We start from the raw sequence: 18,287 nt of genomic DNA on the forward strand, positions 1-18,287 counted from the left end.
AGTTAAGTTTAAAAAGTAGTGAAATTCATACTTACCTGAAACTATGCTAAAACCATTTACAGCAGTGGGTAACTTTATTTGCGCTTAATTTGTAATTTAATGTAAATATAATTGGGTTTCACAATATTTAAGCGTTTATTTTCTGGTATTTTGTATACTTATTTTCTGTTGGTGATTTGCAAATAGCATTTGCACTGTGTACGGATTTTAAACTTTTTCTCTGGTTTTGCATTTCCTTGATTGAAAGGTTTTTCACCTACACATGACAAATGGCATAAAATGCTCGCACCTGAAAATAAAAGGAGGAAAAGGAAAAGCGGCCTGGTCATTGAGTGAAATCCAGTTAAGACCTCTGGTAGATGACTCTCTCCCTTTCAAGTGGGGATATTGCATGAAAAATACTTGAGAACTTGACATGTACCAAAAGTGAAAGTACTTATTTTGCAGATTAGCCCATTTCAGAGTACATTATATTGTTGGATTATAGTTATTGAAGTATTTATGTGTTCCCTACTGCAACTGGTAAATGTGGGGACAGCTTAATTTTTCATATATATTAAGTTTTATTTCTACTGCGTAGCTTTTGATTTTCTCCCTGAGAATCAGTAACATAATTTCATTGATTATAATTTGTATTCATAATCTGAATTTGGAAAGGAGCTACTTACTAAAGTTATCAAATAAATGTAGTGCCTTACAAAATATAATATTTGCCTCTGAATTGATGAGGAGGAGAGGTATAAAGCAGCATAAAATGGAAATACTTGGATACTTTCCAGAGTGTCAGAGTTGTAGCGGTTTACTTTAATATAACATACATGACTTTGTTCCATGCAAAAATATGTACCTTATTTTTCAGGTATTTAGTTGCTGCTTCTATTTAATGTGATCTACACTGACTTAAGCAGGAGGACTATCACTGACAATAGCACCTAATAATGGCAGACATACGTGTGTCTCTGGCATGTTCATCTACAACACATAAGTGTGAGAGAAGAGAAAAGAGACTCAGTGAGCAGTATTAGAAGTGCTGTTTCCGTGAGTTGTCCTCTACCGTGTTGATGTCTTTCATTTGGCTGTAACTGTGTGTGTCAAGTCCAGCTCTGTAGGGGAGGAAGTGGACCAGCTGACCATCTTGACTCCCACAGCAGGAACAGAACCCTCCTCTACCTTTAAATCCTCTAACAGCCAACACACACAGGCACACAAACACACACAAACACGGACTTCACTCTTACAACATGACAAGCACTACTTATTTTGCCTGTAGGCCCTTCATTCCTCTGGAGCCTTTTCATGTTCCTGTTGCAGTGACCCTACAATATTCCTCCATCACAGAGGAAAAAAGAATGATGGTAATGCACTAGGTGGATGTTACCTGTCTGAAAGCCTCGCCGTCTCCCTTGCCAGCCTGTTGAGCAAGGAGCGTCAGCTTCTTGTTCTTCTCGTTCCTCTTGTGCACTCTATAGAGGCAGGACAGCAGGCACACCAGCAGCATGAAGGCGATCACGCTCAGCAGGGAGAGGATGGCTACAGTCAGAGGAGGCAGCCTGTAGGCTGAGAGGGAGACAAACAAGAACAAACACAGATTCAAATTAAAACCCTTCTGTGACTGCACAAATGTTGTTTCAGACTTGATGTGTAGTTACCCACCCTTCATCTCTGTTTCTTGTTAAAACTGAATCTTATAATAATTACCATGTTAACTTGCATTAAAATGTTACATAGCAATTCCAGTTTCTATATTTATTGGCAGCCTGATGCTGCAACCTTAAAATGTTGAGCAGAACTGTGGCTAGTGCTTGTAGGTATTCTGAAGTCAGGTATTTACATTTAATCAAAGGGACAGTTCAACCTTTGCTTGTGGTGCTTTTTTGGACACGACAAGCCAAGTGACATCCATTCAAGAGAAGGCAGACATCTCTACGGCCGATATTGCCAACACTCAGCAACTCACACCAAAATAATCTAGACATAAACAGCACCAAAAGTAAGAGGAAAAATATGTATTTTTGATTTGGGGCTAACCTGTCTCTGCTATATTTTAAGGATTTCTATTCTTGTATTTATCTTTTTTTTCCCACGGCACAGGTAAAAATAGATACAAATCTATGTCACACAGCAGATAGGTGTCAGCATTTTCTTCTTCAGTGTGTTATTGCTATCATGACACAGTTTCACTATTTCCATTTATGACTATGCTAAAGCTCAGCTGCAAAGTTCAAGTTAAAGCTGATTAAAGCCTTTGGTAGGGTGTGGAGCCAAAAGTTAAAAGATGATATCTCTGGTTCTGCTCCATGGAGTGCTATTTTAGGAGATGTTTCTTTTCACTGACACCCGTGATCTCATTTGCTTCATAAAGGCTCTGAATGTACAAAAGCTTTGCTGGACACACACACAGAATATATATTTATATGTTTTATTACAGTTGCACTACTCTGACGTTAATCATGTAAATTCTTTCAATAAACATAATGTATAATTGATTAGAGGCTATTTATTTTTATTACAAACTAACTAACTAAATACAGTAAGCTAAACATTTAAATGTCTTCTTCTCTTACCATCAACCTCTAAGTAGACATGAGCCACAGGAAACCCAGCCCGGTCTGTCACAATGAAGACGCCCATGTCGGACAGGTGGACCTTTTTCATGATGAGCTCTGATCCCTCCACACTCAACCTGCCCTCCAGCTGAGGGTCCAGCGGTGTCACCAGGACCCCCTGGTTCAGGATGACCCGGTCCTGATTATCTGATTTGGGCCTGTAGACGATGTTAAGATTGGAATGGTCCACATAGAGTTTCATCTTCAGATTTTCTCTGTTGGAGAGGTGGATGAAGTTCTGGTGCTCTGTGGAGAACCAAAGAGAGAAATATAAAAAGATGCGCAGCATATAGCTAGCCTAGCAATGTGCATATGTTACCATGTCTTGGGTTTCCTTTCATTGAAGCCGTCCCCACCCTCCTTACATATATGACACCACAATGGGGTCTAATTGCCAAAAGACTATTTGCATTTGTCATACTTATGCGCACATGTTGGTTGTACTGAACCTTGCATTTAGCTTAAACCACCACTGTGTCAAAGGACAGCTTCAAAGAGCCACTAGCATAGCTGTAGACTGTCTCATTTAAAGCCAACTTCTGTTTTAGCACACAGAAGCCACTGTATCTCATTCATCAGTTGTAATATTGTGTTCCCTAACCTTAATTAAAGTAAATGTGTTCTTGATATATTTTTATCTATATCCTATTCTTTACTGGTGCAGCAAGACAGCATCCCTGCAGGCAGGTTAACCTCATTTTAAATACATTAAATAAAGGCTTACGACCTTTTCTGAGATTAAGGCATTAGGATTTTTTTTTTTTTAAAGGTAATACACTCTAGAATTAGATAATGCATACAGTGACTCTAGGCCAAGATGAAAATTTGCAATGTGAGAAAGACAAAAGGCAAAACGCTGGTGGCATTTTGATGACAAAGCTATACAGTACTAACACTTAGTGGTATCTGTGCAGGCTAATATCAAAGACTGCAGCACTTCATTTTGGCGTCATTGGATAAAGTCTCATAATAAACTTTAAACATAATGTAATTCAAGTGGACTGTGAGAACACTAGACTTCTGCACCTCCTCTTTGCTTAAAAAATCCAACCAGTGACGGGAGACTTTGGCCACTCACAGGTCATTTCAGAGAGAGGGCATTCCTTTTGGCTGTTCTACAAATGCACATCGCTTTGGTGAAAGCCTAATTTTGATTTTAATGACGGAGAGTCCTGCAGGAGAAAGTTGCTATTCTAACAACAACTGCAAAGCAACCCAAAAAAAGGAAAATGGACTTATCAAAAAGATAAGAAGAGAGTCTAAGAAAAAACAAAAAACACCTTTCAAAATCACCGAAACGTTTCAGAGACAGGGAGAGAACGTTGCTGATAGTTAAGCCTTTCGCTAACCGAAGCTAAAGGCTCACGGCTGTGACTTTAAGTTCACATTTATGTTGCTGGCGTTAACTAGAACTTCACGGTGTGTCCTCCACCTCACTCCCCACTGCTACTCTCTGGGAGGAGAGCAGGCGGCAGCTATGGAGACAGACCCCCAGTCAGTGGTCGCAGCACCACGAATCCAGCCAGTGCAAACCCCAGCCCCCAGGTACTAGACAAACCCAGCTCCCTGCTGGATCAGCAAACTCTCTGTTGTTGCCGTTACACAGGTTGGACCCTGTGCTGCTGCTGGCTACCACTCAGTGCTAGGGGGCAAAAGGGCTGGGTGAATGTACCGTGTGCAACTCTACAATGAATAAAATCAAATAAAGCAATGTATGGGACACAATGAGTTATGGTATGAAGCATGTGCATATGCCCGTGGCCGTCTGTTGGGAGGTGCTTAGGACAGAGAGGGGAGGGCTGTATTTTTCAGATTCTCCTGTTTTTTGGTTGTTTTTTTTGCCTTTTCCAGATTTCTGCCTACCCCACCTTTAACATCAGAATATCGACACATGCACATGAGATTGATAAATGAATCAATTAAAGCTAAGAGGATGCAGTGAAGCACAAATCTCTCCTCACCTCTGACATTCAGACAGTTCCTCCTCCTGATTTTGCCCTCACGGTCCAGCACTGTAAAGCTCCCCTCGTCCGTCATCCTGACCGAGTGCAGTGTCACCCGTTTTTCTGACACGCTGAGACGTCCCACATATTCTTCTGCCAGAACTTCTGTCTTGTTATACAGCATCACAGGTGGAGGCTCTGTTGCATGATGTATCTCAGTCTGATTGGGCTGAACCAGACTAGGCCTTAGAATAGAACATGAGAGAATAAATGTTACCTAAAGTAACACATGAGCAATTAGGGTGGCCCAATCCCAATCTCCACCCTGAGGCCTATGCCTTGAACCCTCATGGACTTAATTGTTTGAATCTGGTCACTTCTGGCTCCAAAAGCTAAGATGGCAACAGCCAAAATGCCAAACATGAAGCCTCAAAACGGCAGTCCGCAAACCAATGAGGGACGTCACATTGGCTATGTCCCCTTCCCTTACGCTATAAACAGATACACATAAACGAATGCAGAAACTCAATCCAAGATTACTGAATTAGACGTGATCTGGTTTCTGTTTGTAGTCCATTTGTAGTCTGAATAGTATTGACCAAACCCATTTGAGCAGCAGGTAAACAGTCCATGTGGAGAGAAGAAGAGGCGGAATGCACTGGCCGAAATGCGGTTTCAGAACCTACTGGCTATCATCTCATGGCAATTTAGCTTTCCATTTGCTTTATTTTTTTAATCATATGCAGATATCTGTTTATAGAGATAAGCTGAAATGACGCAGTTGCCCCAAGAGGCTTATCATCGTCAGACTGATAGCTGATGGGTTCTGAGATTGGGCAAAGTCTGCAGAAATACTAATTTATGGGAAGAGTGGCTTATTTGCCTGCAAAGAACCCTTATGCACTTGATGATTTGACAGTGGGACAGTCCTAAACCCTTGCAGATTTACCAGGAACGCACCTCAAACTCCAGTTTATTTAACAGGTTACACACAGACAAACACAGTTACATTACAATGCTACACATGACATGATGTATATAGGATGACTTGGCTGTTAAATTTAGATCAAAACAACTACAAAATCTGTAATAACCATGCCTCCATGTTGAATATGAGTACTTTTTCTGTTGTGCTTCACTGACCGTCCTTACCTGAACTCCAGTGTGATGGGGCTTTCCACATGGTTGAGATGGATGTAGTAAGTTTCTCCGTATTTCACCACTTGCTCCAAAGCGCAGTCTGATTGACAAGACCAGAGAAAATAAAGGTCAAAGCAAGATCTTTGTGACATACGTAATGAAAGTCAGTGAATACAAATCATCTCTGTGACTGACCAGAACATTAATTGTGGAATTAGTTTTATGGTTGTATGTATGATTCCTAAACTTAATCTACTTCAGACCTTAAAGGAATTTTATCTATCCTGAAGTTTTTGTGTTATAGGCCTACAAATAAGGCTCTGTGATTTAAAACAATACAGGATTTGTTCAGTTTCCAGTGGCTGATATTCTTGTAGGCTACCACCTATGTCTTCTATATATATATTTTTTATTTCAAAAAATCAAACACAGGGTAAAAATGATCCAAAGATCCAATTCTAATAGTCAGTCGGTAGTAGAGGTACCACTTCTAGTCCTGGCAATGCACTTCACCTTAATGTCTTCAACAGTGAGTGATCATCCAAGTCAGAACAGGCTAGAGCATTGATGGGTATGGTTGAGTGGAGTGTATGTGAAGAGCATTAGAGTAAGAGACAATGAAAAGGCAAAAGCCATCCAGGGCGCAGTACAAAAAAAAAAAGAAGTGGAGGAAATTTGCACGTGCAGGACTCGAATGCCAAATATGTTAGGTGTGGCACTGCCAATTTTACATGGTCTTTTGTGATACAGCAAATAGTTACATCTTTTTCTGATTGTATGACACTATATTTAGCATTCTTGTAATCCTACGTGTGTCCTAAATATTACATAAGCTACACTGATACAGCATGTTTAAAGCTGTTAGTTTAGGTAAGTAGCTTACCAACTAGCATGCTGTATTTTCCACAGCAGAGATTAGGACCAATGTTCCAGATTGTATATATTTAGTTTCTGTTGTTCTCAAAAAATCTTACTATCCACTGCCAAAACTGTGACTTAAGGTAGACAATCTCAAGTTGGCAAACACTTTCTGACACTGAACAATCTTTGTGCAGCTAGCAGCTTACCCCTGACAATGAGGCTGAGGTGCTTGACTGTGTTGGGATGGTTGATGTTCCTGGTGATATACACCCCCTCGTCCTCCTCCTGCACGTCCTCCACCACCAGGTGGCCTAGAGTGGTAAGACGGCCCCGTGGACTCACCACCTGGCCTGCTCGCAGCAGAACCACCTCAGCAGAGTGATTGGTTCTGGGTTTGAACACAACCTCACTAACGTTCCCAGGCAGGATGTCGATGTGAATGTCCTCCCCAAAGAAGGCTGTCCTGTGTTCCTCTTTGACTGGTTGAAACAAGATGTTTTATTAGATAGGACAGGCAACCTGCTATTTATTATATACTTTCTCTGTATCTTTCCTCATCTGTTTATTACAGTGGCCCTGAGGGTCAAAACACAACAACATTTCAGATACACAACAAAATATTTCCCAAAAAATATCATTTCAAAAAATAAAATTAGCCAAAACAAAATAATTACAACTCCACAACATGAAATGTTTAGTGATTTGTGAAATGTTGTTTTGTTTTCTGAAATGTTGTAATGTTGTGTTTTGATGCTCAGGGCTACCGTAGTTAGTTCTTTTAAAGCACTACTAGACATGCAATGAAAACCAAACAAGCGTGCAATTTTACCTTTCAAAGATGCTGACACAACTGAAAAAGAAAAGAAAGGAGTTAATTTTAAAATGTATCTTTTTTTTAGTTGTCTGCTGTTTTGTACAAAGATCTTTAAATAGGTCCTTTGTTCTTAATTGAAAAACCACTTCCCAAAAAAGTATTAAGTCTTTGAAATGTAAATGCCTCACTTAATGACAGCTAAAAAAAGACTGGATGTAAATACAATCTGACTTTCTCATAAGGAACAAAAGGCAAGTAAATTAGTGGAAATTAAACATATCACAAAATAACTCTAACAGCTTCCTTTGGTGTGGTTCTCATAAAAATCTACGCAAATCATTCGCTTAAAACAAATTCAGCTTTGCAGGAAGTGTGTTTCAGTCATTCATTTATCCAAACCCACTCCCAAGTGACTGATTATATTTGTGCTTACTGGTGCAGAACAGGGCGCCAAGAGCTGCAGCGCTGATTACTTTCATCCTGAATGGTCGGTCTCTGGGAAAAAAACAGAAACACAACAAATTAAAAAAGAGCTTTTTATAGCATGTTTATGGCTCCAAAGGATCAAATCACAACATTCTGCAAAGAGATGTCTGCCATAATCATATCAAGACGGAATTTTATTTGACATGAAAATATGTTAACTTACTTAAGGTAAAGATGTGTGGCTAATGTGGTTCAGCATTTAATTGAAAAACACCTCTGCAAAGCAGAAGCATGCCAACATCAATCTGTGTCCTCAAGCTGAAGAGAGATTCCCTCCCCCTCCTGCTCTGCACCACCCTGCTACACTAAACGGCATTTCGCAAATTAGGTCTTCAAATACCTAAGGGAGAGCACTGCCAAAATTGCTTGACATGAAAATCTATAGTGCTGCTGTAAAGTAAGATATACTATTAAGCCAGGTCTTATAGATAAAGCGTCTTCAAATCAGAGAGCAATAGAGAGAGAGACAGTGTGTGAGTCAAAGACATGGCGCTGTTTTGTGAACTGTGTGTCTCCTGCGGTGTGGCAAGTCAATCAGCTCTCCACTCACGACACATAACCACAAACCAGAGAAAGACATGAAGACGGAAGAAAAGCGATAAAGAGAGAAAGGAAGAAAAGAGAAACAGTGAAGGAAGAGAGGGTATGCTAGAGAGGACAGGAGAGAGTGGGAGTGATATTACGCATTCAAGAGTACATGGTCATCCCATTGGGATGATGTGATGGACAGCAGCCATCTGGCATGAGGTGATTCTGACCTTTCACGACTACTTCACTGGATTAGACTAAGCAGCAGTAGCACAGAGTTATTAAGGTGGGATAATTAGCTGGATATATATAGTGGGAGAGACATAAGAAAACAGCTGGGAAGCGGAGGTTTGAATGGAAAACAGCACTACTAACAACTCTTCTTTCAGCACTTTCTCTTTCACAAGAGAACAGAAACTATGGAATATCATGGAAAACAACAACAAGACGCAAACACAATGACTATTTGCCATAGGCGACATTCAAAGCACGCAAGAACACCTTACAAGAGAGTTAAAACCAAGCAGCATTGTATCAATAGATGGCAAAGTCAAAGAAATCAGCAATATACAGTAATAAGTTAATAAAATAACTTGACAAAAATCATAATAAAACTAGGTATAAAAGAGTCATTATGAAGTCTTTAGTGCAAATCTCAATGTGTGTGTGTCACCATTAAATCAGACCGAATGTTGGCCGTAGCAGAAGTTACTATTGCCCTTGTTTCCTCGTCAAAAAGCCTATGGAATTGTTGCACTGGATTTTGGATTATAGCAGAAAACAATCTTTGTGGCAAACAAATGCTTATGATACTTAGACGTTTTGTCCAGCAAGATAATCTTCACAACAGACCACCACTTCTATGATAAGTAGTAAAGCATAAATGCAATTGCCAGATGTAAAAAACTAACAATAGGCTATAAACGAGCAACACTAAAGTAGCAGGTCGTGTGTCTCAACATCAGCACCACAATGAGGCTGTAAAGCCGTGTTCAGCGTGATGATTTTTTGTAGTCTCATTTAGCAACTTGTTAGCAACTGCCATTTTAAGACACATAAAAGCTTCAAAATTTGCGAGTGGGGCATCTATTTACGTATTTTATGTTGTAGAACAAATTGTGAAATTCTCTTAAGCTTGCGTTAACCACAGACCTTATTTCAGGTACAAAGATACAAACAGGCTTGGTTATGAAGGGCCCTGAAGGTGAGAAGGAGAATAAATCAAAATTATATTTAATAGGAAGCCACTGAAGTTGCTGAAGGACAGGAGTGACAGGATCTATGGAGCAGGTTCTACTCATAGTAGTAGTTTCCTCTATTTCGTATTTTCCAAATAGTATTTGCTTATCTCTGCCAAAAAAAACAACTTGTTTTCATGTACACCTAAATACTCACATGCACTATATCTTTTATTGCTGGAATTTCACTTAATGTGCTTCCACTGATGCATTTTCCTTACTAAACCACAACAAGAAATAGAAAGAGAGAGAGAAAGATACCTACTTGATCTGGCTTACGCAAGACCGTGAGACATGGGCACCGCGTTCATGTGTGTTCACGTGCTTTCGCTGCCTCTCTGTGCACCGCGTACATGTGAGCGCAGTGCACAGAGAGGCAGTTAGAGCTGCAGGCTACAATGAGGCTGAAAACAGAGTTCAAATGACGTTTTTCCGAACAACTTTTTATGTCGGGGCTTCAGGACACTTGGATCACTACGGACGAGCAGTATGGAGATATTTTGTGGTTTCAATTATGTGTTTTTGGACATTTAAATCTGGGGCGCCGTAAGCCTCCATTAGGTGGAGTTGTGTTGCTACCCACTCTCCCCTGGGATCTCCGCAAGTGTTGTGAGGACTCTAAAACTTCACCTGAGCCTCCATCAGCATGAGGGTGAGTAGATAATGGGTGAATTTTCATTTTTGGATGCACTATCCCTTTAAGGCCCCAAATGTAGCTGCAGAGTGAGTCTGAGTGAGACAGAGGCAGCTGTCCAGAGGAGGAGAGGCTTTGCGGACTATGCTCAAACCTACAAGGTGGCTATGGCTCAAATGCTCAAACTCTGTTCGCAACAAATAGTCAAATAATCATATTGCACGGCCCAAGTTGATTTGACTGACATAATTCTGAGTTGGAAACAGCCCTAATGTAGATTTTGACCAGTATCCTTGGCCTGTCATGATACCTGCTTTTGTTGGATGATTTATGCCCCAGAAATAATTGCAATAAACAATATTATTGTCATTTTAAGACATTTTTGCCACTAACATAATGATGATACAATGGCATAATAATGTAAGTACAATGAGCATTGAACTTTTAATTTAACCAGAAATGACAGAAAAATGTGTCTCAGCATTGTTATTTCCTGTTCATTAGTCTTAGGCGCTGTTTACCCTGCTAAACCCTGCTGTTTATTCTGGCGTCATGTTGGCTAAAATTTTGGTGACATTCTTATATAAACACAACAGGCTATATTGCACAATGGCCAGACATAACTTTGATCATTTTTGCTGACCTTGATCAGTTAATAACATATGTTTCATCACAGGCCTGTTGCCCTTACAATGGAAGTTAGAGAGGAGCCATTTCAAGGCCGGTATGTGGAGGAGGAAGGATTGCAACAACCAGTAAATCTTTCAATGTGCATGAGGGCATGTGAGTTTAATATTAGACTGAATGAGAAAATCTTACTGTGTGAGATTGTTAATCACAGATGCTGCATTCATATCAAATCTATGGTTTCTTTCAAAATTTAAGAGACTTGCATTCATTTGCAATATAGCTACACTGTCTCAACACTACACCTATAGTTAGGCTGACACTTGGACGATAACTGGCAAACAGGGGAATGACTGAGCGATATACCCTCTTCATGTGCAGACTCTCTGAAGCATCCATATGTACACCAAAGGCTTGTTGATTACACGTTTTCACAAAAATTAGATTACCTCCATCATAACATGTGCTATATTACAGATTTTATCCTGCAAACAGTAATCAAATGTAAAGCAGGTTTCAGAATTCTGCAGCAAATTGGAAGTATGACTTATTTTCCTGTTTGTATCCTGTGCAGCATTATGAAATAGAGTGAATCACTGCATCTTTAGACTCTGAAAGAGGGAACAATAAAACGCCATTGAATTTCTGCCAGCTTCTTCAGATGAGGGATTAGAGTGCTATTTAAAGGGGAAAAGAAGAAGAAAGCCCATCGACTCTCACTGCGCACATCAACAAACGCAAAGTCACTTCCAAATGACGGCCTAGCTTTAAAGTGGGCCGAAAAACTGCTCAAGAGGCTTTCAGTCCCTCAGCAGAACACAGTAATCATAGCATATTTTCCAATCTGAGCCCTGTGAAGCAGGTTTGAATCATCTTCTACAGAGCCATTAGCTTATTGCAGAGCTCATGGAAGGATGCTATACAGAGACATAAATCACAGGTTTGATTCATTCATGGAGAGAGAACATTACATCTGACAAGAAAATTAGAGGTTGCTGCTGGCTGTATAAAGGTAATACGGAATGCCACTGACAAGACACACACGAACATACATTTAAAAACTGACATATTAACAATGTATTGATTGAAGTGCAGTCAGAGTGGTGGTTATAAATTTAAAAAAGAAGCTTTAGTGGCATCTAGTGGTGAGGATCACAGATTGCAACAAGCTGAAACCTCTCCTGAGTGCCAAGCTTTGAACTCTTGCTTAGGATTCCTTCAAAATTCATGTTCAGGAGGTTCTACCAGGATACAAATTATCCACAGAGGTCTCCTCCTCTGCAAAATAAATGGCCCTGGTGATTTAAACTGGAACAAAAACACTGAATAACCAATTTCATGTTAAAAAAGCAGTGTTTTTCCAATGCTGGCTGCTTGTTGCGGAGGGGCTACTTACTACAGTGGCTGACGTGAAAATGAAAGTAGCCCTATCTACAGTCATGGTTTGTCTGTTCTGGGCTACTGTAGAAATATGGCAGTGCAACATGACAGACTCCTTGGAAGAAGGCCCGCTCCCTATTTAGATATAAATAGCTCAGGGTAAGGTAAAGAAAACACAAATATTCTTATTTTAGGATGATTATACATAAAAGAAAACACACCACACACTCGATCTTTAAACCATGGCTCCACAGGTTTGAATTTGATCAAAACTGGATGGATGGTGATGCATTTACCAGTGTTTTTGCATGTTTTAACATGACACAGACTGCCTCAGAGGGGGGTGCTGTAATTAAAGGTGAACATTGTGATACCCCACTGTTTCGCCACTGGGTGTCCTGGATAAAAGCATCAGCCGAGAAGCCCGAGATAAGGATGTAACCACTGTCCTTTGGCTGAGGGCATGATGTCCATTTGAAAAGTCTGTCTCTAAATAGGGTCACTGCTCTCCTGTCTCCTGTTATGACCAGTTAGATCAATCCAAACCGAACTGCGTGTGACACATCCAGCAGCCTCCCCGTGGTGAGAGGCGTGGAGGTTACATCTTTCAGGCTTATCTCATCAATCTGACATCCATCCTGACTGACAAATTTAAGAGCCTTTCCCCCCCAATCATCTCTGCTCTCCCACACAAGCCAGGAGGGCGGTAGAATTATACCTCCATCCTGCTTGTGTTACAGTGTTGTCTTTATCATCTTTCTGCTTGTCTCTGTCTATCGACTTTTATGTTCCTCTGAAACATGTCCGTGTTGTGCTGCCTTGTCTTTCCTTTGTTACTCTCCTTAATTATCCCTCAAGCTAATTCCTATTGGGGTCAGTCAGAGTACTGGTTTGTGATATACTGGGCTGATATTGCCCTTATATTAGAAATGTCACCCACACATCATGTTGGTTTTGAGTGACATTTTGCAAGTGAATGCCAGGAGGGGCCCCCAACACTTTGGGCTCTGATAGACCCTTATAATCCACCATGACTGCAGAGGATCTAATGTGTGTCTACCTATACATTTTAACATGAAAATAGCCAGATTAAGTTATTCTAATACTAGAACCTTCAATCTAAATACACTGAGATCAATGCCACCTCAAAAGTCCCCTCTCAAGACCTGCTTGTCCCCTGCACTTTCCTCCTCTGCACATCCACCTCCACCCCCATTCCCCCTCCTCATCCTTTACGCAGCCAATAAAGCCAGGAGCAGCTGCTGGTGCAGCCAAGGGTGTGTCAGGAGTGGTATGAACGGGGGCTGTCCCGTTGTCGGGATGTCCGAATGGAAGATATAAGAAATAAGAGGGAAGGGATGAAGAATGAAAGAGGAGTTGTGGTTCAGTTAGTCACCACAGTCAAAGACTAATGCCACAGTCTCATTAAGTATTTCAGGAATAAAGCATCCTCTCTCTTTGTCTCTGTTGTTTCATTCCTTCACATCTGGGTGATGGTTTGGACATTTTGCCATACCATCTGTGAGCCTACAATATGCAGTTTTAGATAGATGGACCACATTTGTTGCAAAACATCTTCCCTTCTCTATCCTTCCCTCTAAGATGGCCTGGCTGAGAAATTGATCTTAACATATTAGTAGCCTAACTGTCCTCATTGCACACTGCACTCATTCAACACTCTCTAATGATTCATCTATGTGACAAATACTTAGTCAGCGGCTCTAATGTGTGCCATAGCGCCAAGGAACATTGCGTAACCATTTCCACCGGGATGGACCAGAAAATACCCCTCAATTCAGACGGGTATACCCCGCACACAGGACAAGATTATGCGACACAGCCTCAATTTATTGATGAAATGATTTCTATGTGGTGTGTTAAAACCACTTGGTGATACAATCATCAGAGTATCGGTAATATAGTTTGAATATATCTAGTCTCCTAGATAGCAGCAGATAGATTGGTGGATTTATAGAATTGACACATCAGGAGGAGGAAGGAGAGCACCCAGTGCACAAATACCTTATGAAATAATGTCTTCTCTGAGCAATGCTTTGATACTTATCTGAATACTGTGAATTGTATCACATTTGCCGGGCATTAAAGAAAAGTTAACCCTTCTGTTATACATCTGGAAGCCGTTAATTGTTCTGTTCTTGTGTGAAGATCGCCGTAATTACAGCCACCCTGCACGCCTTCGCTGCGTATCTGTTGGTCACACGCCCTAAATCAACCGTATGGGACCGCTCAACACAAGCAAACAGTCAAAACAGCAAATCTGCAGAATTTAACCCACTACCTCCCTGTCTGAACGAAATATTGTGGGTTAACAAAAAAGATCAAGTGCTGTAACATACAATTATAATTGGATGATGTAATTACCTTTGTCAAGCCTTGAATCCGCAAATCATGGACTGGGAGGGGCTCAAGAGTGATGGTTTCTGGATGTCGCCTTTTTTCTTTATTTCATTAATCTCGTCCACCCCATCGCCCCCAACCCGACGACAACAGACTTCAATGGGGGCGGTTCGGGAGTAGCTGAGGAGTTTCGGTTAATGTCGGGTATGTGGACGATCTGAGATCGGCGGTGCTCGGGAAAGTCCGGGAAGAATCGACGCGTCCTGGCTCGGAGCCACGAGCAGCCGCTCTGCAGTGTGAAGTCAGGCGAGAGTTACACATGCAGGGATTCTCCAATGTGATGTTCATTCATCTGGTCAAGCAGACCGTAGTGTGAAGGGGGAATCCTTCCTCTTGACTACAGACATTATCAGTTTGTGCTGTACAGTCAGTAATCCCGTTATTTCATATTGTTTAAGTTATTTCATGAGTTATCTACCTTTTTGTTCAGGTGGATAAGGGGCAGAGATGGACACACCTACATCAAAAAGTATCTTGTTACAAATAACAAATACTTGCTCATCAAATGCTCAACAAAATAAATCAGACTCATGGTCATCAACATGAGGCTGACTCTGACTCTGACCTTGATTTCCCACATCACAGATAAGAAGTGGCCAATCAGTATAGAGCTGGAAGGCTGTGATTTCAGGGGTGCATGGTTTCTGTCAGTCAAAGCGACCACTGACTGATTGAAAGGCCAGTTAACATGCACCTTGTGGAACTGAATACTGAATTGAACTGAAACTGAATACCAACGAAGTGCAAAAGAAACAAAACAGTGCCATCAGTATGATACACTACAAAATAGTAGAAGTTTAAGAGATCTAACAAATCTATGCCTAGAGGATGAAGGCAGGAGTGTGTTGGCAATGTCAGCAGCAGTAAACTAATAGTGTTACTTACCTCTGTCTGAGTCCTTATCTTTGCTCTTTAGATGCCATCAAACGTCTGTGCCTTCCTGAAAAGTTCCACATTATTAAGCCAAGAATGGGTTGCTACCTTAGAGTAAGCTGTTTATATCTACATATAGAGTGAGTCCTCTTTCACAGAGTACGCTATGTTGTTCCTGTAGGCTACTGTAGCCCAGAACAGACAAATCAAACACTGGCTCTAGATAAGGCCATTTACTTTTGTGTGTTTTTACATCAGTCACTGTAGTTCTTCTGCACACTGGGCATATGGGAGAGGTTTCAGTTGGTTGATATCTGCAACCTCGCAGCTAGGTGCCACCAAATTCTACACCAACTCTACCACCTCTAGTCTGTTTTTGATCGACCTTTAAAGGTTCAGATTTAGGGGGATTTAGTGGCATCTAGTGGTGAGGACTGCATATTGCAACCAGGTGAAACTTCTCCCGGTTAGAATACCTTCAGTGTTCGTTGTTCAGGAGATTTTTACCGGAAGCTGAATTATCCACAGAGTTCTCTTCCTCATAACAAACAGACCAGATGGTTAACACCATTAAAAACACTGAATAAAACAGTTTCAAGTTTAAAAAATCTGTTTTTGCTGATGTGAAAACCAGATTGAACCATATAGAGTCAGTGTTTGGTTTGTCCTTTCTGGGCTACTGTAGAAACATGGCAGTGCAACATGGTAATTTCTGTGAATGAGGATCTGCTTCCTATGTAGATAAGCAGCTCATTCCAGGGTAACAAAAACACAGTTCTTATTTTCAGATGATCATACACTATATTCCATTTCTGTCAATATATCCTTCTAAATCCTACACACTGGACCTTTAATTTTTTTGTTCGTGGAGCCTAGGAGACATTCAGCTAGTAGCACAGAGAGTTCAACCCAGACATAATGCAGGACATCAGGTTTCCCATGGCCACACAGGTGCCTCAGTTTTCAGCACTGTAGCATTGCAGCAAGAAAGTGAAGCTTCACCTCTGGGCCTTGATCCCCTTGCTGTGAGGAGCGCACACACTGTGTTGGGTTTACTTCGAGGGCTTCTGTTTCCCCCCATATTTTATGTCATCATAATGATTATAAGTAATAAATAAATAATGATAAATAAAATTAAATGTTATCTGTTTAAAATTCTTTATTTTCTTATAATTTGCTGTGTAGGTGCATAGCTGTAGACTCAGACTGATGTCCTGCTGGTTAAAGCATAACTCCAGTATGTTATAACTATGGTAATGATGTTGGCTTTCTATAAATAAACAAAATACAAAGATCCCTCTCTGGCCTTTTTCAGTTTTAGGTCCATTTAAGGAGTCTTATAGAATCTCTGTCATTTTACATTTAAGTGTATGTAATGAATGACTAATGATGTCTCCTTGAATAGAATTAAAACTGAAAAAAGGAGAATGCTGGTGTTAAACATAATAAGCAAATGAAATAATCATGAAAATAATCATTTTACAACCCAGTGAACTGATAAGTCATCACTAGAACATAACCATGACTTTGATATGAGAAAGATGTCCGATATTTGTTGGATGCTTGCCTTGTCACAGCCGCTCTCATTACATTTGATCTCATCATAAGTGGCATAATGACTTCCTGGAAGCTCAGACTGAAAAATTATTACAAACATTCTAAAAGCTGTTTGTCAATAACGACAGTACAAGTGTTTTTTTCTCCTACAAATGCCTTTTTATTTCTCGCAAACATTTCACAGTCACAGGGACCCCGAGTCAAACTTCGCCACAGGGATTAGTAAAGGTACTAACAGACAATGACGCACACACAGACATAGAGACAGCATGGCTGAGGATCACATACTGAACACAAATGACTTCTGATTGATTTGAGTGAATACTGTGGTGACTCAGAGTGTAAACATTTATCAGAATGTTAAATTGTGCACTTCTTCACAGGACGTTACAGGATGAAATACAAAACTACAATTTGATCTTTTTCCCTTTAAAAAAGGGCCTTTTTATTTTTCAAATGTGTTTCAAGAAGCCTTAAAAATAACATGTTAAAATGACTTTGTGATGATTAAATGGAACATATTCTTCAGCCTCTCGACATTTTAACTTAACAAAATACTGGAAAATCCATGTCACTGCATAGTCATTGCAGTCCATTTAACCTGTCAAAGCTGGGGTTTCATACTCTGATTAATTGTTGTTGTTTTTTTACTTAGAATGGTGATATAGCTGCTTAACAGTTAAAACTACTGATATTTTTCTTTTCAGTCCTTCTCATCTAAGTCCACTGACCACTGGGCCCCTAAAGTCTATAAAATGTGCATTAAAAAACACATGAAGGTCACAGACAAAATATTTTTTATTACTGTCTTTGAATATAATACTTAACTGATACATGGTTCTAATCCAACAACAGCAAAGATGCTTCAACCAAGGTTAGCTCAGGCCCTTTTGAGTCTAACATATCAGGGAATAAAGGGAATGGAAAACAGATCAGGTAAAGTCTAATATGCTTTTCACAACCTGATATGGGTTAAGGACATCCACAGTGTGTGATTCTCCTCATGACGTTGGCTGGCGTCTGAGAGTAATCCTGCAGCCGCTGCTGTTATTGCATTAAAACTGTGAAAATGTATCTTAGTGCAGTCAATTTGTTTAGTAAAGTCATCTTTGTTCTGACTGACAACATTGCAGAATTTTAAATTATTGTTATGTAATATGTTGAAATTGCTGCAAGTTCTGC

General features: G+C 40.3%; 1 protein-coding gene across 1 annotated transcript in view; it reads right to left on the minus strand.

The window, feature by feature from the left end:
• LOC117263565 (uncharacterized) overlaps positions 1–14,781 on the minus strand; it is a 31,042-nt gene extending 16,261 nt beyond the window's left edge. The window contains exons 1-8 of the mRNA XM_033637069.2: positions 14,640–14,781; positions 7,798–7,859; positions 7,380–7,400; positions 6,757–7,029; positions 5,702–5,789; positions 4,568–4,794; positions 2,565–2,852; positions 1,379–1,557 (exon numbers count right to left, since the gene is read on the minus strand). Coding sequence (XP_033492960.2) covers positions 1,379–1,557; positions 2,565–2,852; positions 4,568–4,794; positions 5,702–5,789; positions 6,757–7,029; positions 7,380–7,400; positions 7,798–7,843 — 1,122 coding nt within the window. The 5' untranslated portion in view covers positions 7,844–7,859; positions 14,640–14,781. The remainder of the gene's footprint in view (positions 1–1,378; positions 1,558–2,564; positions 2,853–4,567; positions 4,795–5,701; positions 5,790–6,756; positions 7,030–7,379; positions 7,401–7,797; positions 7,860–14,639) is intronic.
• Between the last annotated feature and the right edge of the window lie 3,506 nt (positions 14,782–18,287).

The sequence above is a fragment of the Epinephelus lanceolatus genome, chromosome 16 (genome assembly GCF_041903045.1).
Source record: "Epinephelus lanceolatus isolate andai-2023 chromosome 16, ASM4190304v1, whole genome shotgun sequence".
NCBI lineage: Eukaryota > Metazoa > Chordata > Actinopteri > Perciformes > Serranidae > Epinephelus > Epinephelus lanceolatus.